This window comes from Arachis ipaensis, chromosome B6 (assembly GCF_059453495.1).
Source record: "Arachis ipaensis isolate K30076 ecotype BB chromosome B6, ASM5945349v1, whole genome shotgun sequence".
Lineage (NCBI taxonomy): Eukaryota > Viridiplantae > Streptophyta > Magnoliopsida > Fabales > Fabaceae > Arachis > Arachis ipaensis.
The window spans coordinates 142152603-142180386 of NC_142441.1; the positions used below are offsets into that span (position 1 = coordinate 142152603).

At 33.8% G+C, this 27784-nt stretch overlaps 4 protein-coding genes across 4 annotated transcripts; 1 reads left to right on the forward strand and 3 right to left on the reverse strand.

Moving 5' to 3' along the window:
* Window positions 1-1640: 1640 nt before the first annotated feature.
* Window positions 1641-5040, reverse strand: LOC107605244 (abscisic acid receptor PYL8). Its single transcript, XM_016307048.3, has 3 exons — window positions 4585-5040; window positions 2903-3118; window positions 1641-2283 (listed from the first exon to the last, which is right to left on the reverse strand). Exons 1-3 carry the CDS (start codon window positions 4708-4710, stop codon window positions 2059-2061), a joined length of 567 nt encoding a protein of 188 aa, XP_016162534.1. The 5' UTR covers window positions 4711-5040; the 3' UTR covers window positions 1641-2058.
* A 1464-nt stretch (window positions 5041-6504) lies between these two features.
* On the reverse strand, window positions 6505-16728 carry LOC107605243 (ATP-dependent zinc metalloprotease FTSH 11, chloroplastic/mitochondrial). Its single transcript, XM_016307047.3, has 17 exons — window positions 15866-16728; window positions 15305-15458; window positions 13520-13612; window positions 13003-13088; window positions 12776-12899; window positions 11876-11995; window positions 11258-11308; window positions 10994-11055; window positions 10327-10384; window positions 10096-10221; window positions 9940-10020; window positions 9482-9611; window positions 9217-9365; window positions 7938-8219; window positions 7562-7651; window positions 7396-7449; window positions 6505-7103 (listed from the first exon to the last, which is right to left on the reverse strand). Exons 1-17 carry the CDS (start codon window positions 16504-16506, stop codon window positions 6948-6950), a joined length of 2457 nt encoding a protein of 818 aa, XP_016162533.1. The 5' UTR covers window positions 16507-16728; the 3' UTR covers window positions 6505-6947.
* A 1308-nt stretch (window positions 16729-18036) lies between these two features.
* LOC107605242 (endoplasmic reticulum oxidoreductin-2) lies at window positions 18037-23806 on the forward strand. Its single transcript, XM_016307045.3, has 10 exons — window positions 18037-18490; window positions 18635-18766; window positions 19810-20062; window positions 20608-20718; window positions 21593-21711; window positions 22023-22127; window positions 22236-22438; window positions 22953-23076; window positions 23308-23478; window positions 23583-23806. The coding sequence occupies exons 1-9, from the start codon at window positions 18335-18337 to the stop codon at window positions 23476-23478; spliced, it is 1374 nt and encodes a 457-aa protein (XP_016162531.1). The 5' UTR covers window positions 18037-18334; the 3' UTR covers window positions 23583-23806.
* A 1402-nt stretch (window positions 23807-25208) lies between these two features.
* On the reverse strand, window positions 25209-27501 carry LOC107605241 (bidirectional sugar transporter SWEET3). The gene is made up of 6 exons (XM_016307044.3): window positions 27373-27501; window positions 27060-27096; window positions 26596-26818; window positions 26305-26469; window positions 25943-26062; window positions 25209-25696 (listed from the first exon to the last, which is right to left on the reverse strand). Exons 1-6 carry the CDS (start codon window positions 27407-27409, stop codon window positions 25472-25474), a joined length of 807 nt encoding a protein of 268 aa, XP_016162530.1. The 5' UTR covers window positions 27410-27501; the 3' UTR covers window positions 25209-25471.
* Between the last annotated feature and the right edge of the window lie 283 nt (window positions 27502-27784).

Consider the following 27784-nt stretch of genomic DNA (forward strand, 5'->3'; position numbering starts at 1 on the left):
TTTTGTTTGAGTATCCTTTAAAACGTAGCTTAAAAGATAATAAGGATGGCAAACTATTTCATGCAACTCTGCATAATAGCTCCATCATGACTGTGGTTGACTAGCTGTTGCCAAAATTAACTTTTATCTGCCAAATTTTCAGTGATCATTTTTCAAAATAATGATTTGAGACGCTAATATGCTAAATAATCAAACTTTTTAAACTAAATAATTTTTTTTAAACAGAATAATCAAACTATCATGAATACTAAATTCAAGTACCATTGCATTTTTATTTTCTATTCATATTTTAATTGCAAATATAAATCTAATGTAATTATAAATTATAAATCATGATTAAATTATTTATAAAATAAACTATAATATAGACAATATGTGAATGTAATCATTATACAGATGGTTAATTGATGACTGATTCTTTAAAGTCCATAAACTCTATATAGCATGCTTGTTTTATGATAGACATTAAAAATCGTTCACATTTTTGTCAATATTCCTCATCCTTCTCAGGAGTTCATTATAAACATTTCTATAGTGTTAAAAAATAATTTTAATGGGATAGCACTCAATACGGCTAATTTATGATCCATATATAAAATTTTCGAGTAAATATTCAATTTGATCCTAAAATTTGAAGTTGAATTCAATTTAATTCTTAAAATTTCAATAGACTTCAAATTAGACCCCGGAATTTATAATCATAACTCATATTAACTCTTAAACTAATCTCCATTAATAACGTGTTAATTTAAATTTCTCACCCAAGTTCTATGTGATCAAAATTTACTAATTCCAAAACCTTGATTGTTACTCCATTAAATTTGTTATTATCGCCTTCACAAAAATGTTGTGGAGTCCATCAAACTTATAGGAGGTCTAATAAATTTTAGTCACACAGAATCTAATAAGACTGTCAAAATGGGTTAAACCTATCGGGCCAGCCCGTTTACCCGTTTAAATGGACGGGCTTTGCTTCTAAAATTAAGTCCGTTTAAATTTCGGGCTAAACGGACTGAGCCCGATTAACCCGAAAAAAATGACGGGTTAAACGGACTAGTCCGCGGGCTAAACGGGTGGCCTGTTTAAATTTTTTTTTCACATTTTTTTAAAAAAAATAACACTTTTAGCTAATATTTCTTCCGATCCGACCCGAAAATCTGACCCATTAACTAAAAAAAATCTATTCTTTTTTTATGGTTTTTGACCTAAAAGTGGTATTTTTTTATCAAAAATATTTTTCAAAAATAAAATAAAATAATAAACGGACTGACTCGTTTAACCCATCGGGCTGACCATAAACGATTCAGACTAAAAAATTCTAGCCCGCGAATAAAGCGGACTTAAATGGATTAGCCCGTTTAACCCACGGACTTAATGGACCGGGCCTAAATAGGCCGGGCTAGCCCGTTTGACAGTCCTAAAATCTAAGTAAGAAGTCCAAATTTTAACAAGTTACGTGCAAAATCAATATACCATTTACAGAAATCAGCTCAAGAAAATCAATATACCATTTACAGAAATCAGCTCAAGAACTAACGCAAGTTACTATTATAAATATCAAGTTACTATTATAAATATCGGGAGCTGAATTGAATGAATTATAATACTTAAACTTCAGGGTCAAATTGAATAGGGTCAAATTGAATATTATCTCTAGATTCTTAATTTTTATTGCAGCTAGAAACTACAACCGACCAATCAAAACAATTTTACAAACCATTTTTCACCACCACCTATATACAGAAAAAGAACATTCTCCAAGAATCACCAGCATTTGAACCTGTTAAAGCACAGTATTCAGTCACCCCAACATTCTGTTCTTTAACTAATAAACATAGAACCAGCATATATATATATATAAGGAGCATAACCAATGGTGCAAACAAAAAAAAAAGGCCCAAACAAAAAGAAAAAAGAAAAACAAACAAGCAAACCCAGCTACACTATAACATATCGGAAGCAACACCATCATCGCCAGTCTGTCTCCTAAGCCTCCGGTATAGGATAGCCCATGAAGCTTCATTCATGGCAGCCAAGTTCTCCATAACTTCCTACTCATCATCTCGTACTTCGATCAATCGGTTCAGTGCAGTCTTGCACAGCAAGCCCTTCCGATACATCAGCAAGTGATTTGAGATTGCACTTAATTAAGGCTTCAACAAAGTAGCATGTGTCATCCTTGGTGTTTCCCTCAGGTACATCCACCACAAAAGATTCAATAACTAGTGTACCTGGCCTTCCATCAATAACTTCTGGGTGAAGCGACATGATGGATGAGTAGTTCTGGAAGATATAAAGCAGAACATCTTAGAATGATCAATAAGAAACACACGTGACTCTAGTTTGTCAAGAAACCTAATTGGCTAACTTCCTAAGCAACAACAGTAGAAACATGCATACTATATACATTATTAAATGTAGGATAGAAGCTCGAACCAGCAACCAAGGAATTTATTAAGAACTTCATTGTCCTAATCAAAATTTACAGTAAAACTGTGATTTCAAAGAACCACAACAGCCATTCTCTGTTGTTTATTCATGAAAGCATCACTTGAAATATAAATCGATTCAAAAGAAGCCTGGCTATTCCAGCATGGTTTGTGTTGAAAAATCGCCATCACAGAAAACTCCATTGAAGAAAATGGCCATAGGCAATCAAGACAAATTTACAAACCAACCCCCCCGGGTCATCCCTTCCTATGACAACCTCACAAATATACACACAATTTGCAAATCTCTCACAAGATATTGAACATAAAATATAAATCGAATTGCAGCGAAAGAAAAAAATTTAAGGGAGACAAACAGTTTCTCGGTAGAATAAGCTCACATATAGAGTGCAAAATCTTGAGGGAAAAAGGAAACAAGAAAAAGCCAATTTCTTATAATGATATATTCATACCCTAAGTCTATGATCACCACCAACAATCCTGATGCTGAGGACATGCTCATTGTCATCAAGAAGCTCTAATCTTTCTGTGCTTGTAGTGGCAGGAAGTCCTGACTTAACATTAACTTCCCTCACACTTCCAATCTCAAGGTTTCCTCTTACAACACATCTGCTGATGAATGGCTTGTACTTCTGCGGCTGATCAAACCTCCTCACCAATGACCATACCTAGAGAAAGCAAGTCTATGCATAACAAATAAACAAAATTTCACGACGACAAAATGAGTGCCATCAGGGCAGAATCATTGGAACAGTCTCAATCACAGTAGCTTTTGCCAAAAATGAAAGTATAGTCAAGATGCACAACAAACTGCATACTAGCAAAGAAGACAAAATAGAGAGGGAGGGAAAAACGGCTTCAATTTGTAACCTCACAACAAGGTGGTAATGGCTCAGATAATGAAACAATCCCAGCCCTGGACCCGTGTCTCCACTCCCTACACCCGAACCACCACCCCTCGCCTCTTTGGCTTTATACAACCTTTTCTAGTCGGTTGCTAACTCTAGTAGGAATTCAAATGACTTGATAATTTGATTATTCAATTCTAATCTTATCAAATACAAAAGATAAAAAAAGAGCTGATTCATAGTATAAATCAAGTAACTAACTAACTCCTAGCAACCCCTAATAGCTAACTAATTCCAAATGGGGCTTCAACCTAAGGGGTGTGTCACTGGTTAACCCATAAAAGATAAAAAACAAAAAATCATACATTCCACTCAACGCACAAAAGTTTGAATCACAATGTGTACGAACAACTAGGAATCAATACTCCTGTGGTACTTGAAATAAAGAAAGAAGCACATTAATTAATTCAAACCATAGCTATCTACCACAATGACGAGAAGATCTCAAATAGCTACTCTGTGTTCGTTCTTTCACTGTTTCTGTGTCAAGTGTCAACTAAATATCGCTTTTACTAAGATGGTACATTGACAAATCAGTGTATCCAGGCGGAACCATGTCCAGAACTCCAGATACATGGATTTCTCAATGTAGAAAATTAGTTAAAACAACACTTGAAAAGAATGGCATATTTATCAAACATTTATGTGGCAGATCAAATGTTAATGAGATGTAAGTCAACCGTAAGTCCATAACCGAAAAACAACCCAAAGAAGTTCAATTTCAACTGCTCTTAACCAAACCACCTAAGCATCGAAGAACCATAGTAGCTAGAATCTCAATTCAACACTGTACAATATTACAATTTTAAATGAGTGAATCTATTTTACAAAATTTTTACCAAGTCGAATGACTTTACGATTTAAATCTTGCAACAATTTCATGTTTTATGCATTTAATCTCAATTTTCTCTACTTATTTCCCACAACCCCCTGCTGCGCAAATCAACTAATCCCCTCGGCATGGAATGATCTCGATTCACAAGAGTCGGGGATCGAACACCCCACCACTAATCAAGGGACCTAATGAGATAACCACTATACCAAGTCCTCGTGGTTTTAACTAAGAAGTATCTTCTAATTCGAACACAGTGATGCATGCAAAAAATTAAGCCATAAACAGTTAAAAGACCATCCAAAATCTAACCTCAACAAGTAAACCCAACCACATACACACAGAATAATAAACAACACAAAAAGAAAAGAAAAGAAAAGAAAAAAGTAAAGACCTGATGAAGCGGTGCTTTGATATGCTTAACGAGAACCGAGCTGCACTGATTCTCTCCAGGCTCATGGTTATGGTGCCTTCGAATGTATTCCATCTCCAAACTGCTCAATCCTCTATTCCCGTTCATTTTTTTTTCCACTTCCTAAACCCTTTCTACGAATACGCCACCAACACCAAAACGCACCGTTTCTTCAACTTCTAATCTCAACCGCCAACGCCATCAGCCCGCGGTTCCGGTTTGAATCTGCGCCGCTAAGTTGCGGTCGACGTCCGGCGAGGGTGCTTCGAGGATTTTTGTTTTTTTAGGGGGGTTTGATTTTAGCAGAGAAATAAGATGCGTGTGAGAATCAGAGTCACCGCCATGGATGACGAACCCTTTTATATTATCCCAAACTAAAAAAATATGTAATAAAATTCTTTGTTTAATATCATTTCTGATTAGTGCCTGCTGAATGCCGACTCGCTTTTTCGTATTTTGTAAACATTAAATAGAGTAAAAAAATTTAAATGTTTAATAGTATTAAATGTAGAATTTAATACGATGCATTGTCGAGGTAAATAGTTTTATACGTCATTTTATATTAATTAAATAGTTATTTATAAAAATAAATATAATTATATAAAATATTTTATATTATATTAAAATTAAAATTTTAAATATATTAATTATTTTTTAAAAATAAATATTTAGTCTTTAGAACAATTTAATTTGTTAGTGAATTTTTTTAAAAAAATGGTTGTATCAATAAATGGCCCCCGCTTGGTGCTGTTTATTACAAACTAACCTTCTGTTTGTCCATTTGCGGAAATGTCTTTCCCATGACAAAAGGTATAGACTTTGTTTGGACGAAAGGGAAAGAAAAAGGAAGTAGAAACTAGAAAGTAAAGTAAAACAAGGAAAATCAAATTTGTTGAGGATTTTTATTTTAGGCTGTTGGAGAATAAAATAATATTGCTTTCAATAATGTGAAGTTTTATTATAAAAATGAATGAGTTCGACTATATTTTTTATAGTATTTGATTATAAATTTAATTCTAAATTAATTATACTGAACATAAAATTTGAGTATAATTATATAAATATAAAGCTATTTGTATTTTTATATAGATAGTTGATTTTTACATATATTATCTATTTTTTATTATATATAAAATTAAAATTTGATTTACACATTGAATGTTATAGCTTAATTAACATTAGCCTAACATTATTTCCCATTTATTTAGCTTAATTAATTAAGAGTAACTAAATATTGTCACTCCAATTCTAGCAACTATTTATTCTCATATATCCTTTTCGATTTAGACTTGAAATACACGATGATAATGTTGTATTAAATTCAAAAAATTTATGATTATAAAATATTATTTTTAATTTATCATGTTAAATTAAAATATAAATCCATACATTATACGAGTTTAACATATATATATATATATATATATATTTTTTTTATTCTGTTGTATTGGAAGAAAATTACCATAAACTATTTATGTGTCTCTCTTAAGTATGCCATTATAATCAACAATGGTATAAAAAATTATTAAATTTCTAAATATAATTCAATCAAAATATATACTACACTTTTTCTTTAGTTGCCACAATATCCTCCAATTTAACACGCCAAAGAATAATTGATCGTAGATCTAAACTCCATTACCACTCTATCAATCCAATAAAATCTTCAAGATGGTATAAACCGAACCCACTTTGGGGTTTTTGTGAGTTTGGGTTTTGGAGGAAAATAAAGACGAAAGAAGGTTGAGTTAAATTTTGAATTTTTGTATTACAAACCATTCTTTATCTCCTCTGAAATCCCAACTGGCAAACAATCCCTTAATTATCAATTAGTTTTCCGCTGAGGCAGAATTAAGCATGTAGTAAATTGAATTAGAGAACAACAGTTGAACATTCGAAACATTTTTAATTAAAATTCAGAAAAGGCATAGATCACTTGATTTTATTTGTCTATCATATCCATTTAATTGGCAAATTAACCTTGCCAAAATTACACTTTGGGTCTCATAATAAACAATTAGATAAGGAAATGAATGAGCAGACTAATTAACACAAATCTTAAAATGTTCAATAAACATATTTCTACAAATACATAGTTCTCTCTAAAAAATATTGCTCTCAGCAACAGAAGGAAATTGTCATTGTGTGCAGGACGACTAGTTGCTTCAGAGTAACCAAAGATGTATAAATTACTTCCTATAAGCATCTTATGATAATCATAACATGCACAATGAAGGGGGACACTGCAGAAACTGGATTATAAAAAATACCTGTATGGATTCTAGGTATACTGTACAGAACTTCCCCTTTTGTTAGAAGTAACAGACAGGAAGTGGAGAGAAAGATTACACCAGTACAAGGTCCCCCTCTGCTGCTTCTTGTTCCTGTTGTTCTGATAGTCTTCCTTCCTGGTATGGTAGAAGTATTCGCCGGATTTCTTCTGAAGTCAGTGTCTCGTACTCGAGTAATGCATTTGCCAGCGCATGCAATGCCTTCTCATGCTGAAGAAATAACAGTTATTAGCACCAGCGACCAGCATATACCATATGCTGTATAAGGTTGATCACATATTTTTAATCATCATCATATAGCTATGCTCATACAGCCAGACATTTTATTAGTATATAAACCTAATTCCATTAAGTTCTATTGATCTCTTCCTTTGGCCCTGTGGCATTGTGTTATACACTTTTACTCTTACATTGAAGAGGATTCTTGATCTGCTAAACTTCGTAATTTCTTTCCTTCATCATCTTAACATATAAAAGATACAACAAAATCAACTTGACAAACCTTCCGCAAAAGGGCTTTCACACGATCATATGCTTCTCTAAGAAGTCTTACAACCTGCAGAACAAGTAAATTTAAGCATTGTGGTTTTTTCATTTAAGAAATGAAACAATATTTCAAAGTCAAAATGGTTTAGACGATAGATAGATAGTAGATTCATAACACTTGCCTCTGCATCTATACGCGACTGCATTTCAGAACTTGGCCGCTCTTTTATATGAATTGGTCCAATTGCATCACTCATCCCACAATTTGAAACCTGTTGCAGAGAAGGATGAAAAAATGGATAATAAGAACATTTGATTTGGATCTATTTAAAACAACAAACAGAAGCATCCAATCACTCATTTTAGTGAGAGGAAAGGTCTGTCTTTGTGTTACAAGTAGTTATCCAACTTCCAAAGTAACAATTGACCATCACTGAAAGGAATGTACAAGCAGTTAAAGGACACAACTCTAAAGTGCCTCTGTAACCAATATATACCAGCCTACGAAACAGAGACATATAGCCAGAGACATCACTTGAATAGGAAGCTGAAAATTACCATATACTGGGCAAGTTCAGTAGCTGTGTGAAGATCACTACTTGCTCCAGTTGTGACATAATCATGACCAAATATAAGCTCTTCTGCAACTCTTCCTCCCATACATACATCAAGGCGAGCTAACAACTGTTTCTTGCTAATTGATGTCTCATCACTTGATGGAAGCTGCGTAACCATCCCTAAAGCAGAGCCGCGGGGCATGATTGTTGCCTTGTGGATAGGATGTGCACCATCAGTGTTAAGGGCGACGATTGCATGGCCACTCTCATGATAAGCAGTGAGCTGAAATTCAGGAATAACAGTGGCATACATAAGCAAACAACTATAATATTAATATTTGATTAACTGAATAACTGTAAACTAAAGCTATTATTCTATGAACAATGTTTTTTACATTATTTGAAAATTTTCTATATGAGGTGAAATATTATTATACACAATATTAGACTCTTATGAAAATTGGAAAGCAACGTGACTTGGTACATCAGGTTCATATATCATGGGAGTGTCTAACGAAACGGCTCAAACACATTATTATTGCCTCATAAATAGTCGCATATATTTTCCTGTGAATATCAATGGCATTGTGTGCCGTTTGCAGAGTGCTACTTGTCAAAGCAAGTTTAGACCTGTAGCTATGTTTTTATCTCGAATCATTATGCCCACTACCAATTATAGAAATCTTCAGTCGTGATGATTAGCAGACATTCCAACTACTAGAACTAAAAGCAAGTCCCACCAGATCCACACGTCAAACACAGGATCATAATTTCCACATTTACTTGTAACTTGTAACATATCACATCCAAGTTCCTCCATACTATTCTCCAGTACTTTCTTGAACTGCAACACTATGGAAAGCAAGTTAGGATGGCATGGCTGGTAGTTTGTCTGGTGGTGGTCCAGTAGCTGCTATTCAAATTTCAAAGGGATCGGCATGCATTGTTAGTTTGTTACATGGTGTATCATTACAAGTCTTAGCTCTGTCTACTGTATGTGAGGATGTATTGTGCTTATTTTCTTCACTCCTAATATACTTTCTCTCTATCCCACAAAAAAAAAAAAAAAAAAAAAAAAAAAACCACCTACAAGAGGTACAAGAGAAGTGTTTCTTTCACTTGTGAATCTGAATATCATCCAATGGCATAAGTTAGATATGAACTGGAACTGTACATCAATACTTAGGGAGATTGGCTTCAAAAACTGTGGTTCACTACGATCATATAACCACAATACATAATTTGATGTGGTAAATCATATTCCAAGCATATACACATACCTTTTTAGATTCATCTGATATAAACATTGTTTTCCTCTCTGTACCCATGATTATTCTGTCTTTTGCAAATTCCAATTGTCCAGCTGTTAGTTTCTCTGCACCTTCAACCGCAGCTTTAATGGCAGCAATGTTTACCAGGTTTGCAAGATCTAATTTAAAGGAATAAATAAAACAGAGATCATCATTGACAGGATCTTGAAGAGGGATAAGATTCAAGATATTTTGAAATAAATATAATGTCAAACAAAATTCAATAACAGTTCACCTGCCCCATTGAATCCTGGGGTACCACGGGCTATCGCTTTAACATCTACATCATCAGCCAGAGGTTTATCTTGTAGGTAGAGCTCCAATATTTCTTGCCGACCACGTACATCTGGGTTTGGTACAACAATCTGGATTTGGAAATATATGTTAGTCGTCTTACCTTATGTATTCAGTTAAGTAATGTAAACCTCCAGCACACTAATTCGATATAGTTCAACAAGTTCCTATAACATGATCAGGCTTAGATAAAAGGATTGAACAGGTTCACATTGCAGAAGGAAACTTATGTTTAGGATCCATCAAATACACAACAATGATAATTGAGCAACTCTAGCAAGTTCGTAGTGGTATATTGTAAGGTTTCTTTGGAAATTTATTTTTTGAAGTTTTAGTTTGGATAAAGAATACTATTAGAGCAGAGAAATAAAAGTGGCCAAAAGGTATAACAGTACTTACATGGCGATCAAATCTACCGGGTCTTGTTAAAGCTGGATCAAGAATATCAGGCAAGTTTGTTGCTGCCATTAATATTATTCCCTGGAAGATAAAAATTATTAATAAATTTGCCAAAAGCAACGAGGAACATTTACACTTGAAATTGTTCCAGGATACCTCATTCTGCTCAAACCCATCCATTTCAACAAGTAACTGATGCAATGTCTTCTTAGTATGACCCTCCCACTGTTTCCTTGTTGATCCAACAGCATCAATTTCATCAATGAAAATGATACAAGGAGCCTACATAAATATAAGACCAAGTATTCCACATTCAGAACAAAAGGGCCTGCTACAAAGTAAACCAAAACAACATAAAATTCTACGAGAATGTTGATCAAAACAAACCTTTTTCTTAGCTGCTTGAAACAAAGATCTTACACGTCGAGCACCAACTCCAACAAACCTGAGAAAGTGATATCAAAATTATCATGCCTAGCTATCATTTCACAACATGCCTTAATGTGATAACATATGGCTGTAATGTATCTCCAGACGTACTATTACAAATTGCAATTGTCAAAAGGAATAAAGATTACACTTTGTATTGTTATTAAGAGGACACATGAAAAATAGAGGACATTTCTGACATTTAAAATAATTTCATCACAACCAGCAGAAAATCATACATACTAAATGTTTTTCATATAACAATAGATGAATCACCATGCAGTTTTAGCTTTTTACTATTCCTACAGTTACATCTGTCTACTCTCCCAGCCTTTTAATTTATATTTGAATAAAAGCAGAATAGAATTACGACGAAAGAAGAATAATACAAGATGGAGGGCAATAGATCCCCTTGCAAGAGCAAATACCAATCAAAAGTAAAGCTATCTATGTAGCATAGCCTTTCCAATCTCTCAACAGCGATATTGTTTATGCATCATATACTAGACGAATATATAATGTTAGCTCATTATATTCCAGTATCATGTTTCCAATCTCAAGACAATATATAATGTGTTAAATGCTCAAACTTAAGACATAAATATAGAAACAAAAGAAGACCTACATCTCCTCAAATTCAGACCCTGCCCGATAGAAAAACGGCACACCGGCTTCTCCAGCTATAGCCTTCAAGGTCCCAGATAAAGCAAACACTATCAGAAGTAAGAATTATCAAATTGAGATACAAGAACCAATGTCCAGATATATCCTGCCAAGAACTTCCTAAACACATAACAATAACAACATGGCACATCAAGAATTAAAAATAAATACCAGAAGCACATGGATTAAAAGCTATAATAAAATATATCAACAGAAAGTAAATAACCTTGGCAAGAAGAGTTTTTCCGGTTCCTGGTGCCCCTGTCAAGAGAATACCCTGAAAAAAAAGGAAAGCTGAGGCTCTGGCACTTGATAAACTAGAGATATGCAAATAACAAATAATGAACTCTAGAAAACATGATTTTACCATCAGACAAGCATATTACTCGGCATAAGATGACATGAAAACAAATAAGAAGAATTCAATAATATTATGATGACCAAACAAATATATGCATGTTATTGTGTGAAAACAAATTGTATAAAAAGAGGGATTAAATACCCTGTTAACCAAAAAGCATGGGTGGAACTGAAAACATAGTTCTGCTGATTAAGAAACAAGAATCATGTGAATTTAAACTACAAGATGAAATACGAAAAAAACGGCATCAGCTAGAAACCAACATAAAGACACAAAATAATAGAAAGAAATTCTTCAGACCAAGGAAGCTTTCCTCCAAGGCATCTGAGGAACAGAACAATTTACATAGGGTCCTATCAACTAGAAAACAAGGGTGGATACTTAGGTGTGCTGACTAAGAAACAACAATCAAATAAGTTTGAACTAGAAACTGAATTGTAATCAAAAGCTATCACGTGAAAAGATTAAAAAGAATCCTCAGACCTTAGGCAGCTTTCCTCCAAGGCGTGTAAACTTGGTGGGATTTTTTAAGTACTCCACAACCTCCTCAAGTTCTTGCTTTGCATCATCACAACCTTTCACATCCTTGAATGTCTTGACATTCTGGAAGATTAATTTTAGGGGAGGGATTAAACCAAAAGATCATGAGTACCACCAAATTTCTGATTTAGTGATATTTTCAGCATGCAATACACATTACCTATGCAACAAATAAGGAAATTCAAAATGAATCATTTGTTAGTATTAAAAAACTACAACAGTAGACCTCCCTCCTCATTACCAGTGCAAAACACATCATCCTACTTATATATATATTGCATTTACAATGGTCTCATCCAAAATACTCAATAACAGCACAATTGTTTAGCTGATCCTGATCTCCCAAAGTTATTCAATCATCTAAATTTCCTAAAATATAGTGTTATGTACCCACCTTGTTAGAAATTAGGGACCTAACTGTAATTGAGTGAATTATAGGCTAGGGTGGGTTTTGTAACTAACTTGCCTAGCTGCAAAGTGAGTGAGAGAGAGTGAGCATTCTGTTATGAGAGAGAGGTAGGAACTATAAAGGGTTGTGGGAAGTAGTGAGAGGGCATGGAAAAAGAAAGGAATAGATCAGGCTAGGCTTAGGAGAGAGGCTGGCTGTCCAACTCTCAGCCAATCTATCTTACTGTTCTTGTATTTCTGCACTTTTTCTCATTCAATAATACTACTTCAGGGGTGCAATCACCTGGATTGACCCACTGTTTGCTTCAATTCTGTTGTGTGTGTGAATTTGTTCTATCTCAGATGCCAGGCCCTTATATATAGAATTAAGCAAATTAGCTATTTTAAAAAATTCAATAGAAATCTATTTTAGTTAGACAAGATTAACAAGTTAACCTTTTCAGGCGTAACTTCTTTGTTTAGCTCCTTTGGGGCATAGGAAGAACTTGACCCAACACCTGATGTTCCAATGCCACCCAAGCTTCCTATGTATTTTTGAAGTGCAGCAGCACCCATAAACCTGAAGAGAAATAAAGCCGTAATATAAGTAATCTACACATGAGAGTTTATGCTATATGCTACACACGGACATAGATGGAGAGAAAGAAAGTAAAGGCTCATACCAGACCAATCCCACTGCAACAGTAAACAAAATAGTCGAAATGAGCTCTTGAGCAAAACGTGATTTGTTTGAAGTTTTTGGATCAACCTAAAAAAAAAATAAAACAACTATGAGAGATTCCAAGAATGAACAAAGAATCAAAGTCAGTAAGGAGAGTGATTAACTATGGGTGAATAATGCATTTTCTAAAGATTTTTCCTCAAGAAGATAGATTAGGAACATAATATACTAAAATCAGTTTTTGACTATTTTATAGAATCTGAAATTATGACTTATTAGAAAAACAGAATAAGGCAGCCTTGTGCCCAAGCATCAGTGGCTGATTCCACGACATGAAACCGTGACTTTGAAGTAATACAGAGACAACTCAACCGTTGTTCTAAGGCTAAAATAGAATAATACTAAGAAAATTAAATTTATTAAGATGTAAAACAAAAGCACACCTATTTCAATAATACTAAGACGTTAATCACTAAATGTGCAAAGCATACAATAACATATTTTGCAATAAACTTTACCATTATCACATGTAATGGCTGCTTCTCAGATATTCCAGGGCTAAGAAAAGTCTCATCTACATTGCCTGATGCACGCTGCTTTAACTCTTGCAACTGAAAAGAAAAATGTTGACCATTTAGTGGCCCACACTATAATACAAGTAAACTATGAGGCTGTTATTATAATCACCTTAAAGTTCATCTTGGCACGGCGAAATTTCCAAAATTCAAAATATTATTTTCAAATAACAAGAGCGTCAGGAGCACAAGGGTCACATTAAATAAGAAGCGATTAAAAAGAATAGCACTGTAAGAATTATCATTTAGGATCCATTATAAAACCCATCATGAATTTAATGAGAAAAAGGAAAAGGACATATTTCAGACCAGAAAAGGCTTGGTAGATATTCTGGAGTTTTTTAACAATTCCTTTCAATTAGTGAGTTCATTTGAGGTAGGATTACTATTTTGGCATTCGTTTGGCGCTTAACACATGGTATGTATCACAGAATTTCTCTCTCTTATATTCAAAGGGACTGGCATGCTTTTGTTACATAGGTTATCCCTTTATGGAATTATGGGTTAGCTATGTTTTTTGCATATGTGAGGATGCCTCATCCTCTTCTGTATATTATCTTCTTTTCCAATAAAATTTTTTTGTCCTATCATAAATAAGAAATAAAAAAAATAAAGAAATAAATACAACTTGAAGATTTCATTTTAGACATTGACAAGACGACCCTGTTCTACTACTTGGTTCCATGGATCAAATGACATGACGATTTCCTAAGGTAAAGCCATTGTAGTTTTTCTTAGCCTCCCTCTACTTGTAGCTGTTGGAACATCCTCTAGTTGAACTACTCTCATTAAGAGTGTTTTAATATGCCTTCTACCACATGATCAAACGATCTAAGGCAAGTTTTGGACATCGCTTTTCCACAATAATTTCTATCTCAACTTTCTCCTTGCTGCATTTATTCCTTATTCTATCTTGTCCAGCACATAATTTCATCACTAAGTAATCCAAATTTTCATGTCCATAATGAAAATAATCTCCAATACTAATAACTGGGTTGGGGGGAAAAATTGTTCACAATACTTTTACCCAATTATGTTCACTAACATTAAGGGCTAACTTCTCTAATACCAATTAAAGGTGTTAAGACAAACTTTTATCATAGTTACTTTTGTTCAGTTATACCCCTTTTACTAACATTGAGTCATTGAGAGGTATATACGTGATAAAACAATTAACTCTAAATAAAATAATTAGTATTGTTCTTTAAAAATATGAATTAATAGGCACTTTCACTAGTAATAATAATAGGAGTATCCAAATTTACATAATCAGTAATGTCATCAAGTACATCATATAAGAATAGGATCATACAAAGTAACAAATCAGAAAAATACCAGATTGGTTAATAAAAAAATCAATTTGAACCATATGAATCAATGCAAAAGACAAAAACAAGATAAAAGCAGTCCTTCATGAAACTTGCAACTTAATAAGAAAGAAATTTCCTTTTGATAATGCAGTTTGCCAGCACCATGAAACAAACGTCATTTGAGCATTATGATCAAAATAGTCGCAGATGAAATTTGAATGACGCGACACAATCTCAATATGTTAAATGATAATTGCAAGCAAGAAAAGAGAACAATTCCTCTAGACAGACTAATATTAACCCTAAACTAGATGCCATGCACTCTTCCAAACCCACTAACAAAAATTGAGGCATCATGAATTAAACACAGACAGAAAAAGAGAAAGAACAATAATATAAATTACATGAAAGCAATTACCAGAGTAGGAAGACTAGAAGGCTTTCCAATTTCCTCATCTGGAAGATATTCGGTGATAGCATTAGTCATTACAAGAGCTCGAAGATACTCTGCGACTCCTCTACTGTCTACAGCACAATCCCTTTGTTCGAATCGCTTGATGACAGACTCAGGACTAGGAAAAAAAACAAAAAACAAAAAGAGATGAAAATCTTATAAATATCTGCATTTGAACTAACAAAAAAAAGGAAATAAAGAAACCATATATGAATTTAAACACAAAACTTCCAAGTCAAAGAACTAAACTTCCCCAAATACATATATATATTCTTTTCTTTTCTTTATCACTTTTTTCCAAAATTATCTGTAGAATTATGATATACATCATCATCAATTGAACAAGCAAGTAAATAAAAGATAAACACCAAGATCCCAGGAATGTCAAAACTAAACAAGCTTGGCTCAAGAAAGTTCATTAATTCAGCATGCAAACCCCATGCATTCATTCTTTCATTCATTATTCATTAATCAGTAAACAATTCTTTTTTTCTTTTTTGGTTCCAACACTTCACTGCCACACACCTGTGCTTGTTGAGCTCAACAAACAGAGCACTCTGCTTCTCGGCATCCTGCGGGTTTGCCTCGGCCTCGGCGATCAACTTCGCCAGCCGCTTCTCCTGACGCCAAAACGGCCACCAATCAAAAAATTCCGAAAATGCCCTTCTCACCGCTTCTCTCACTTTCACCCAAATTCCAAGAAGAAACACCAAAAATGGCAACCTGGAACCAACACCACCACCCTCCTCATCTTTCTTCTTCTTCAGATTCGCACTCTTCCCCTCACTGTCGCTGCCAGACACTACACTCTCGGAACTAAGTTCCAAACTTGACTCATTCCAATCCGAAACTGCAATCTTTTCCTCCGTTGAATTTGAATTTGGAACCTCGCCGGTGTCAACGGCATCAGGTTCGGCGGAATCTGGTTCGGAGTTAGTTAATTGGGATTGAGGTTGGGGTTTGGGTTGGGGTTCGGAAGAGGAGGTAATGCTGTTGTCGGGGCGGAATGTGCAGGGGACACGGGAGCGGAGGCGCGAGAGGTGGGGATGGGATGAGGTGAGGGAGTGGAAAGAGAGAATTGTGTTGCGGCGAAGTGAAGGGTATGAAGATGAGAATGGGAATGGGAGGGAAGGTTTAGAGAGAAGAGAAGCTTGAAGCGTGGCCATTTGGGACCGTGTTAGGGTTTGTGAATTATCAGTGAATGTGTCTCTTCCCCTCTCTTATTATCCGTGCGCGTTGTGAGAGAAAGAGAAAGAAGATTGGAGGAAGAAGAAGACGGAAGCAACCTTATCCAGCCATTTCCAGGGAGTGAACTTGGCGCCGGCTTCGGATTTTTAGTGTATGTGTCTCTCGATAGATTTTTTATTTGGCAGCGAAAATGCATTGTTGCTCATAAAAATATTTTTAAATTATTTAAATATGCAATAACAATATACATCTAAATAATTATATTGCAAAAAGTGAAAAGTGAAACTCTAGTAAATGAGTAATAGCTCAAATAGCATAATCTCTGTATATTCAATTAAGAGATTGCGAATTCGAATATCTATCTTTGATAAAAAAAAAAAAATGAAACTCTAATATTTGTAAGTGAATTATATTATGTTTTTTTTGGTGTACTCTCACCATAAAATTATTTTACACGTCATTAAATTATGTAATATTATATCAATAAAAATATTTTTTTTATTAATTACATAAATAATTGTTAAAAAACAAATTACACTATCAAAATATTAAAATTAAACTCTTTGAAAAGTATAGTGCGATATTTTGTGTTTTCATTCATGTCTCGCTAATAAAAATTAGACAGTTATTAAAAAATATAAAATTCCTAAGTTAGTAATAATAAAAATTTAAATAAAAAATATCTAATTGCTATGGACGAGAGAGCAGATAGGTAGTCTCCTTCTCATAGAATTGTCTCTGGGCCTGTGGGCCTCTTTCTACCCCAACAAGAAAGCCTTGACCCAAACAAGTTTGCCTTGGATGGGGCCCACAGTGTTTCAACTTCCAACGGTGTAAGAAATTGACTTGTAATGTTTCTTGGAATGTTCCTGCCCACCGTTTGGCACCATTAACAGCGCCCCAGTTTTCATTTTTTGCCATAAGGGGTGTTCAAACCGCCAAATTAAATCGCCAATCCAATACGGACCAAAAATCGATTAAAATCACACTAATTCAAATTTGATTGGCTTTTATTTTTTACAAAGATCAGATTTTGGATCTACTTTTCATAAGCGATTCAATCCAATCTAAATTGCACAATGTGCTATAATATTATTATTTTATTATTATATTTATAATTATATTTATAACATATTTAATTTGTTATATATTTTTCTATTATTCATGTATTATTATTATTTAATAAATATTTTATATTTAAAATATTATTTATTTATTATTTTAACTAACCTATAATTTTATTTCTATTGTTATGTTATCATTAACTTTTTAAGATATGTTAAGACTTGTTATATCATTGTTGATTATTTAAAATTTGATGTTAAAACTTGTTATATATATTTAATTTTTTTATTTAAAGAACCGCAAATCCAAACCGCTTATAATCAGATCGGATCAGATTGAATTTTTAAAAAATATTCCTCCAATCTAAACCACACCACACATAAACTAGACATTCGAATCGAATGATTTTTTTCCTTAAAACCGAACCAAACCGCACTCCCAACTCCCTACTTGCCATCACATTCGCACGTCACAACTAACACCTCCGTTTTGTTACCTCTTCGACTCTTCGTCATAATAAATACACACACAACACAAACACAGAGACTAGTAGTAAAGCAAAAACAAGCTTTGAATTTGGTATCTTAGGGTTCTTACTTTCAACGGATCGATTGCCATTCTTTCTATTGGACCAACGCACATTGTAACAGGTGGAAATTGTTTCTGATTTCCACCAGAAACCCCGCGATTCTCTCACTGGTTGTTTTTCTGGGTGCATTGAGGTCGAGGTCGAGGGGGGTGATGGTGAAGAAGGAAATTGAGAAGAAGAAGAAGAAGGATAGCGGTTTGCGATGGGTTTGTGTGGCGGTTGCTCTTGTCGGCGTCTTTGTTGCCGTGACCATGTCTTCCAAAACTTCTTCAAGAATTCCTCTCTTCAGTGCATGTCCCTGTTCCCCGGTAATTTCACTTTTCTAAACCCACATTTGAAGTTTCTTTCGAAATTCTTGTTTTGACTTTCTGCTGTGTGACTTGATAACTTTCTTATAGTTGATTTTGTTTCAGTAGTGTCATTGGTTAATTTTTGTTTTTTCTTGATCGCAGGGTGAACCAAAGTATAGTGGCATGGTGGAGGATTGTTGTTGTGACTATGAAACTGTGAATCGTCTTAATGAGGGAGTGTTACACCCATCCCTTCAAGAGCTTGTGAAAACTCCATTTTTTCGATATTTTAAGGTTTGCTTCTTGTTACTTCTTGTATACATTTTTCTTGAATTTCCTATTGACTAAGATCCGAATCCTCGATGTGTTGATTCTCTTGGTTACATTAAAATATGATAAAATCCAAAACCTTTAGGTTGGAAGAGGAACTTCTAGTCTTATTATGTATTTTTTGTGTGCAAATTCTTGTAGAAATTAGAGAGAACCACATCTATAAAAACTGCTGTAATTTTATCATGGTCGAAATACTGTATCCAGGACCGTAAGATTAGTGTGATGCAAACAAAACAAATATTAAAAAAAAAAAAAAGGAACTGAGCTAAGGTTTTAAACTTGCAAGGCACACCCAACACTCACCAAAGATGAGAAACATGGAATTCCATCAGAAAGCACCCATAGGACAATGCATAAACATTTGTCTAATTGATTTTCAATTTGTCCCACACATAACAAATACATCAAGGGCAATAACCTTACTTGGCCTTTGAACCTGCAAGAAGTCATTGGTATTAATTCTATTGATCTAAGTTTTCCAAATTAATGATTTGACTTTATAGAGTGCTTTAGGCTTACATGTAGGTTTTTCAAGTGGAAAGGTTGTGTTGAGGTATGAGCTAGGAATTAAAAATAAGATATACAGCTGAACAGAGCTGAAGAAACCAGATGACTCAAGAAATGGCATAAAACTCTTGTTAGGTAGACATGAAAGTTCTGATTCATATGTGGAGCACATGCAAATCCTTCTACATTATTGTTGGCCTTCAGTTGAAACTATGCTACCTGCATAATGGATTTTAAAACATTGAATTTGCTATCCTCAAGTTTGAAAATAATATTCATGTTATTGGGTGATGTTGGTTTGGGAAGATTATTATTGAGAACAAGGAGGCACTCATGATATTATGCAACTATTGTACTCAAATAGTTAAAAGATACCTCTAATGATGCACATAGTGTGGGCATGCTATTGATGCTAACCACTTCGTTGCATGTTATATTGTGTTATCAACCTTTATGTTTTTCCTGTGCTAAAGGCTGTTTGATGGTATTTGTTGCAGGTCAAGTTATGGTGTGACTGTCCATTTTGGCCCGATGATGGCATGTGTAGGTTGCGAGATTGTAGTGTTTGTGAATGTCCGGAAAATGAGTTCCCCGAGTCATTCAAGAAGCCTGGTCGCCTTTCACTAAATGACCTTGTTTGTCAAGAAGGAAAACCTGAGGCAGCTGTTGACCGTACATTAGATAGTAAAGCTTTCAGAGGATGGACAGAAATAGACAATCCCTGGACAAATGATGATGAGACCGACAATGGTGAGCCACTGTAGATATTAATTTATATATAAATTCTTTTCAGACATAGTTTTAGGTGCTCCTATGAAATCAGATATCAATACTGAAACATTGGAGTAGTATTGATAAACAAATTGGGTGAGATCCAATTTGCTGATAGTTTCTGTTTGACCTACCTCATGGCCCAAAATATTTAGAGTGCGTTTGGTTTGCATTTTTATTTTCTGTTTTCATTTCAATGTTTTCTGTTTTCACTTTTCACTTCATAAAATCCAGAAAACAGAAAACACTGAAAATGAAAACAGAAAATGAAAACGCAAATCAAACGCACTCTTAATGTTTAATTTTCAATTTAATGATTGATCCGAAAGCAAGGTGCCACGTCATTGTAGTAATAATTATTCACTTCAAATTAAGTCTTTTAACATTGTATGATATGTGGCAACATAGAATTCCTGCATACTGCATAGTACTTTCTATGTTGTCAGCATATCAGAGTTCAATAATTTTATTCTGAACTTCTTTCTGGAAAACAAGCATCTCATTGAAATATGTTTTATTTGTAGATGAGATGACATATGTGAATCTCCAATTGAATCCCGAAAGGTACACTGGTTACACTGGTCCATCTGCAAGAAGGATATGGGATGCTGTCTACTCTGAAAACTGCCCCAAATGTAAGTTATCTTCCAAAAGCTTATGCAGTTAAACTCTAGTTTTCTTTTCATCTTTTGTTTTCAAATCCTTGAAATTTGTACTGTGAAATTGATAGGAACCCACAGATATTATAAACCAGGAAAAATATGAAAGTGCATATAACAGAAACAGAGAGATACAAGTTCTGAGCACTGTAGCAACTCAGTGTCTCCCAATATTAATATTTTCCTCACTAACTTCACTTCTGTTTCCCATTTTATACCCCACTCCTCTCACACTGATTCTGTTAAGATGAAGCACACAACACATATATACCTCACCACGCCTGCACACTTCCCTTATTCATATTTGCTTTTACCATTTGAGCCCAGAATGCTTGTCCCAATCCCTTCAGCAGTGAATTGTGGTAGTTGTGTTACTGTAGCTCTTACTTTAATGAGGCATAAATTCTCAGAACCAGCGAACTTCTATAATGTAGGGTTAAACCTGTCTAGTAATATAAGAATCCTTTAAGGTTTAGTTAGTTTGATAATACCTTTTCTTCCTCTTATCGAGTAATGTATCAACAGACTAATGACCGTAAAAATTACCATTGTATTTTTTTAATCTCTACTTCTTCTTATGTTGCTTACTTTTTATTTTTTATTTTTTTTCCAGCAATCATCTATCTTGTTTGTAACTTTAAGAGTGGATAATGGATATTAGACTATCATTAGTCATGCTATATCTTCCATTTCTTTTCACAAAAAGATATCTTTAATCTGATAATGAAAATTGTTGACATCTTTTCTCTACAACCTATGGCACATTGAAATTGATCTGTTTATATGGAGCTGCTCAGACTTGGCTATCTTAATTTGCATCCCTTGTTATTGAGAAAATTTTCTTCTGCAGATCCATCTGAAGAATTATGCCAGGAGGAAAAGATTTTGTATAAATTGATATCAGGCCTTCACTCCTCCATTTCAGTACACATAGCTGCTGATTATCTACTTGATGAAGCTATGAATTTGGTAAATCTCAGGCTCCTCTTCTCAGCAGTAGCTTAATTTCTGTTGGAATTAAACATTTATAGTTTTGAGGATTTATCATTTATGCACTTCATTGCCTATTTAATATTTTAAATAGGCTGCTATTTGGTTTATGTTATGCTGCTGTGAAGTTTCATTAATTTTCTTTCGATAAAATGGACCTTGTGGCTTGCACACTGAAGTTAGTGATCTTTTAATGCACTAAACTTCGTCTATGTTAAATACAGTACTCTGTAATCTAAATATTACTCGATAAGAGTGTCTAACTTACTTCTCTCTCTTTAATTATTTAGTGGGGCCAAAATCTTAGCTTGTTGTATGACCGAGTCCATAAATACCCTGATCGGGTCAGAAATCTGTACTTCACATTTCTCTTTGTCCTTCGAGCAGTAACAAAAGTGAGTGAAAATTCTCCAGCTTCAAAATTATAGTAATTCACTTGATCAATCATAATATTTCATCATTTAGAAATACTGGATTTAACTTTCAACTGAATACCACTTCAGGCTGCAGATTATCTGGAACAGGCCGAGTATGATACTGGTAACCCTATTGAGGATCTTAAGACACAATCCTTGATAAAACAGCTACTTTACAACCCTGAACTTCAAGCTGCATGTCCAGTTCCTTTTGATGAAGCTAAGCTGTGGAAAGGCCAACGTGGACCTGAGTTAAAACAGAAAATTCAACATCAATTCAGAAACATCAGGTACTGTGTATAGCAACTGCTGGACATATTGCTGGCCTTACCATTATCCACTGATAACTTAGTGCTTTGGTGTGATTTACTCCATTCTGAACAGCTTTATGTAGCCGAATTATTTTGAATGATTGGTTAGCAATTTTAGAATTTGCTCTATTTTCAAATATTTTATATTAGGTTTGCAAAAGTTTCTGGGGAAAGGATATATAGTTGTATTTTACTCAAATTTACCCCATCTCTGTTTTAAGCCAGTAATATGTTTCTACCTTTCGACATATTTTGTGTTTTGGAATCTTGATTTCTCTTTCTGAAGCATCGTTTTCCAAATTTCCACCTCCTGATGGATGGGAGGGGGTTTGGCTGGACTTCTCAAGTGCTGAATTTAACTTTTCAGGGTCCGAAAGCAGTCAGACTCTTCTTACATTCCTTTTATTATGATTTTACTTGTTTAATTTTATTTACTCTTTGCTTCCGTCCATATATCTTGCCATCAATTTAATAATCAATTTGTGGAATGCAGTGCACTGATGGATTGTGTAGGATGCGAGAAGTGTCGATTATGGGGAAAGCTTCAGGTTCTCGGTCTTGGGACTGCATTAAAGATTCTCTTCTCGGACGATGGTCAAGAAAACCTAGGTCGAACAGTAAGTACATTTGCTGGACCTTTTGAGTTCTTGTTCTTGCCCTTTTTGCACGTAGCCTGAAATCAATGCTTCTATGTTGACCTTGTTATAATTCTCATAAGCGCATCATTTGATAGTTGAGGAGCATTCATGGTGTTAACAACACTCAGTATCACTTGCATATTTTTCATTTAAAGAAATCCAGCATAATATGATTGAGTGACCAATACAATTTAATTTGATGTTCTTCAGCTACAGTTGCAAAGGAATGAAGTGATTGCATTGATGAATCTTCTTAACCGACTTTCAGAATCTGTGAAAATTGCCAATGAAATGGGACCTGCAGCTGAAAGAATCGTGGAAGGATCTCCAACATTGATTAGCTCATTGAAAAAAGTTTGGTCCCAACTGCTTAAATCATAGGTAACATTCTCTCTTTTGAATATATTTTGCCTGAGGTTTTTGCATTCTCTTTTTCTGGTGTTGTTCTAAGCTAACACAGAAAGCATTGCTTGTGGTATATGCAGGATGTAATTGGTGACAGTTCTGTTGTTAACTTTTCACATGACCAGGCTTAGTAGTAAGGAAACCATAGTCATGGTTTCAAAATTTTGCGAGGATGTGAAAGCTATGTGAAATATCTCAAACATTGACAATAAATATTTGAATATAGAAAGAATGAAAAAAAAAATAGAAATTAATAGAAGATATTATACTTGGGACGTGAGCCCATCTTTCATTTTCATTTTTAGTATTAAAAGACATCTTTTACATTTTCTCCCACCTTTATTTTTAAAATGGGAATGTCTCAAAAGAAAGAAGGTAGAATTGAATCACAAGATCCAATCTGTTGCATGGATTATATAGCAGTCTAGATTGGATTTAGCTTATATGGTGCGAATCGTTTGCAGATTAAATTTTTTTACCTGTGCATAGCATTTTCGAGAATACTATTTTATTTTTCGACTAGAACTGACGTATTCAAGAAACTCGAGTTCATGGATTGTCTCAAGATTTAGAACATGCATGAAAACATAGTCTTCCCTATTATAGTCTACTCTATTATAGCTTGTATGATTTTGTAGTTGTCTTCAAATCCTTCCCCACTTTCCCTATTATAGTCTAAACGGCAAGTGTTCGAACTCAATAAAATGATAAATAGCTCGATAATTGACGTTTATGTTTGTGTTTGGGAATAGGTTGAAAACATATCTTGCATAGTGACTTTTATCAATGACATATATTGTTTAGAATTGTATGAACTTGCCAAATATTTTTCCAGGATCCTCTTCAAAACATGAACATCTATACTTTTGACAAAATGTGCGTTTAAATTTCTCAATGATATTGTAAAAGGAACAACGAAAATACTTGAATTTTCATATACAAATCTCAAACTTTCAAGTGTTTGTGATATAATCTGAGAATTATGGTATACTCTCAACACTACCCCTCATGTCTTTGCTCTCACTTAAATTAATTATTAATTTAAAAACATCTATTTTTCAGACAATGCCTTAACCTTTTTTTTTTGCTCTAATATTATTGCAAATCACCTATATAGTGCCCATTCTTAGGCATTTCATGCTAAACACCGGTTATATCCAAATTTGTTTAGCCTATATATTCCTCGTTTCAAATTTATGAAACTTTATACAAATTGTTTATGGTCAATTAAACTTTTAAATCATTGTTAGATTTAAAAAAAAAAAAAGAAGAAAAGAAATTCCAAAACACATAAGAGAGGATCTCCACCCAAAATATAAAAACAAGTATAATATAATCCTTTTTATTTAGAAAATTAATACAAGAAAAGAGTTAGTGCCCTACAATATTTTTATTTTCGTCTATCTTGAACTTTTGTTTTTCCATTCCTTTTTTCTCTTTCTTTTGTATAGTGTCTATATTAAAAATGGGTTCATATAACATTTTCCTTACCACTTATTAACTTTAAAGCATTTCGTTAAAATTTTCATATATATTTATTTATGATAACACACCCACACTATCCTCTATTCCTCTTTACACACACATGGGTTCTGTTTTTATTTACTAGCTAATGTGTGAACCAAACCCGGTATAATTCTCTTCGGATAAGACTCATGTGGCATCAAACCAAGCCTCCAAAATGTTACAAATCAAAGTCAATAATGTAGTAAAAGACAAAAAAAAGTGCAACAAAAATTAGAACTATGTATAATAAAATTTATGTGATGATGAATACACTCGCTAGCACAACACTAGCTTTGATGATTACACGGGTAACTTAGTTGTCTAAAGAAACAAGAAAATTAACATGAACATAATAATAGTAGTAATAAACCCCGAATCTTAAAATAACTTGATTGTTGAGAACCTTCAAACGTTCAACCTATGGTGTTGTTAACAAAATCATCATAGCTAATTGTCTCATGGATCATGAAGAATTGCAGTTGCTATGGTTTGTCACATTATTATTATTTTCCAAATTTCCCTTTCCTACTAAATCCCCATTATAATTATTTGCAAGAGTACCCTTTTCTAAGTCCAACTTTTCTATTGTGTCCCCTTTTTGCTGTTCCACATTGTCTTTCCTTTTCCAGTATCTGCAGTGGAGAACAAGTTGGAGAATGCCTAAGGGTGTTCCAACCACACTTGGTCCCTGTCATCACAAACATAACAAGTGTCGTATCAAGTATTCTAAGAATATTAGTAATTACTAAAACCACTGGAATATTAGCATTTTTGAAATACTTCAAAGTGTTTTGTAATTTTTAAAACATATATTAGAGGAATTTAGAAACTATTTTGTAGAAAAATTATTTTTCTGAAAATTTTATTTTAGTAGAATTTATTATTTTTTGAAAAAATGATGAATATTATATATGATTATTAATGAATACATTACCGCAACGAATATATCCCGAATGAGGATTCCATATGTTAGCCACAGTGAACTCGCCAAGAATGAGCACAAAGATAAAGGTAGTGGCATGAATTCCACGCTCTTTGTTTGTATCACTTTCTTCTGAAAAATCAAAATCAAAATTATAATATGTTTAATTTAATTTGGTCACATCAAAACAAAACTCTAAGTAGTGGACAAAACATATCAAGAGCACTTTCAAAACTAGTTAATAAATTAAAGTGGATTTTTGCTATTTTGTGTATTATTTGAACCTACTCTCTAGTCTTTTCTTGCTTTGCTCTGTTTCCATTTAAGTTATTTTTATTATTATTGTTTAGTGGGAATTGAAGCAATTAACTTACCATTACGACCAAAGGAGATCCATACATTGCTACAGAAACTCCGAGGCCTACGCTGCCAACAAGTAGCTTCCGGTGACCATGGTCACCGGGGAAGGCGAAAGCCGATGCCATTGCGATGGCGCAGAACACTATAAGAACTGGTATTGTTGTCATGGCTACCTTCACCTGAAAAGAGTTTTAGAAAACGTGTTCTAATTTTTGTCCATGCTTGCATGCATGCAGGTAAAGAGAGGAAAATTTTGTTATTTTTTTGGGGTAAAATTTTAGGTGTGTATTGATAATATGAGTTACCTTTCCTTTTGGGGAAGCAAAGAAGAAATAAATGAGAACATAGGAGAGCTCAAAAGCAATCCCAACTCCATTAACAGTGACGAGAGGAAAGTTTTCCCATTTGTAACTCACCACTGGCAATCCATACCATGTGAATAACAAACAATTCAGCAGTGCCACTACGTACGGTATGCATGAAAACTCCTCTGTGCTTTTCTTCCTTATCACTCTCTTAAATGTCACCCTATTCATCCATCAACAACAACACACATCATTACTTAACATCATTTCTTTTTTTCAGGTGGAGAAAAAATAGAAATTTATGTGCAATTAAATTCATGTGAAGTTAATAAATAAGAATTATTAAATAATTTGACAGATGGACTAAATTGTCATCTAAAAACTTTCAACTATTAACTTCACATGAAATTAACTGCACATAAATAAAAGTAGTAAAATTATAGCGGTGAAATGAAATGATATACGTTGGTGCAGCATAAAGGGCCACTGAAGCAACATTCCCTGCAAGAACAAAAATACCAAGATATAGTTCATTTTTTTTGGTTTGTTGATGGACATAATAATAAAAATAATTAAAATATATACGAACTTAATTTTGTGTACATTAAGTTTTGAATGAATCGATTTTTAAGAAGGGACTATTTACGTGCAATTATTTTTATACGAAGATAATATTTAAAATTTTTTAAATAATTCGATATGTTTGATTAAACTGTCGTTTAATAAATAATTGGCGAGAATGAATAATGCTAATGATGCAAAGAAATTAAATAGTACCAATAACAGCAACGGCCATACGAAAGCTCTCTGCCATGTTTGGTTCTTTAATTTAATTTCCTCTTCTCTCTCTCTTTCTCTCTATAAAGTTAGATTGAATGAAGATACTTGATTTTGCACTTAGAAGACCCTTGATGATGCTCTATTTATAACTTGTTGAAAATACTACTGTAGAAGAAGAAAAAAATAAAAAAGTTAAAGAAGAAAAATAAATTGTGGACACAAAATATTCTGTTCAAATTAAGAAGCTTTTGGCTCAACTTGCTAAATACTAGAGGCTAATATGCAAAAATTCTACTATAATATATGCTGGTTCTGGACACTAATAGTAATAGTTATAGTTATAGCTAGTAGCTTAGAGAAAAGATATTTTTCTATTGAATCTTATGTTAGTGCTAGATGGCACTAGATT

Coding starts and splice junctions, on each gene's coding strand:
- LOC107605244 (XM_016307048.3), bottom strand. CDS start 4,710: ATGAACGGGAATAGAGGATTGAGCAGTTTGGAGATGGAATACATTCGA. Junction 3,119..4,584: donor TCAAAGCACCGCTTCATCAG/GTCTTTACTTTT, acceptor TGCTTTCTCTAG/GTATGGTCATTGGTGAGGAG. Junction 2,284..2,902: donor GTGGTGATCATAGACTTAGG/GTATGAATATAT, acceptor TATATCTTCCAG/AACTACTCATCCATCATGTC.
- LOC107605241 (XM_016307044.3), bottom strand. CDS start 27,409: ATGGCAGAGAGCTTTCGTATGGCCGTTGCTGTTATTG. Junction 27,097..27,372: donor TATGGCCGTTGCTGTTATTG/GTACTATTTAAT, acceptor TTGTTCTTGCAG/GGAATGTTGCTTCAGTGGCC. Junction 25,697..25,942: donor TTCGGGATATATTCGTTGCG/GTAATGTATTCA, acceptor TTGTGATGACAG/GGACCAAGTGTGGTTGGAAC.
- LOC107605242 (XM_016307045.3), top strand. CDS start 18,335: ATGGTGAAGAAGGAAATTGAGAAGAAGAAGAAGAAGGATAGCGGTTTG. Junction 18,491..18,634: donor GTGCATGTCCCTGTTCCCCG/GTAATTTCACTT, acceptor TCTTGATCGCAG/GGTGAACCAAAGTATAGTGG. Junction 21,712..22,022: donor TTGATGAAGCTATGAATTTG/GTAAATCTCAGG, acceptor TTAATTATTTAG/TGGGGCCAAAATCTTAGCTT.
- LOC107605243 (XM_016307047.3), bottom strand. CDS start 16,506: ATGGCCACGCTTCAAGCTTCTCTTCTCTCTAAACCTTCCCTCCCATTC. Junction 11,056..11,257: donor GAAAAACTCTTCTTGCCAAG/GTTATTTACTTT, acceptor GGGACCTTGAAG/GCTATAGCTGGAGAAGCCGG. Junction 7,104..7,395: donor TGAAAGCCCTTTTGCGGAAG/GTTTGTCAAGTT, acceptor TTATTTCTTCAG/CATGAGAAGGCATTGCATGC.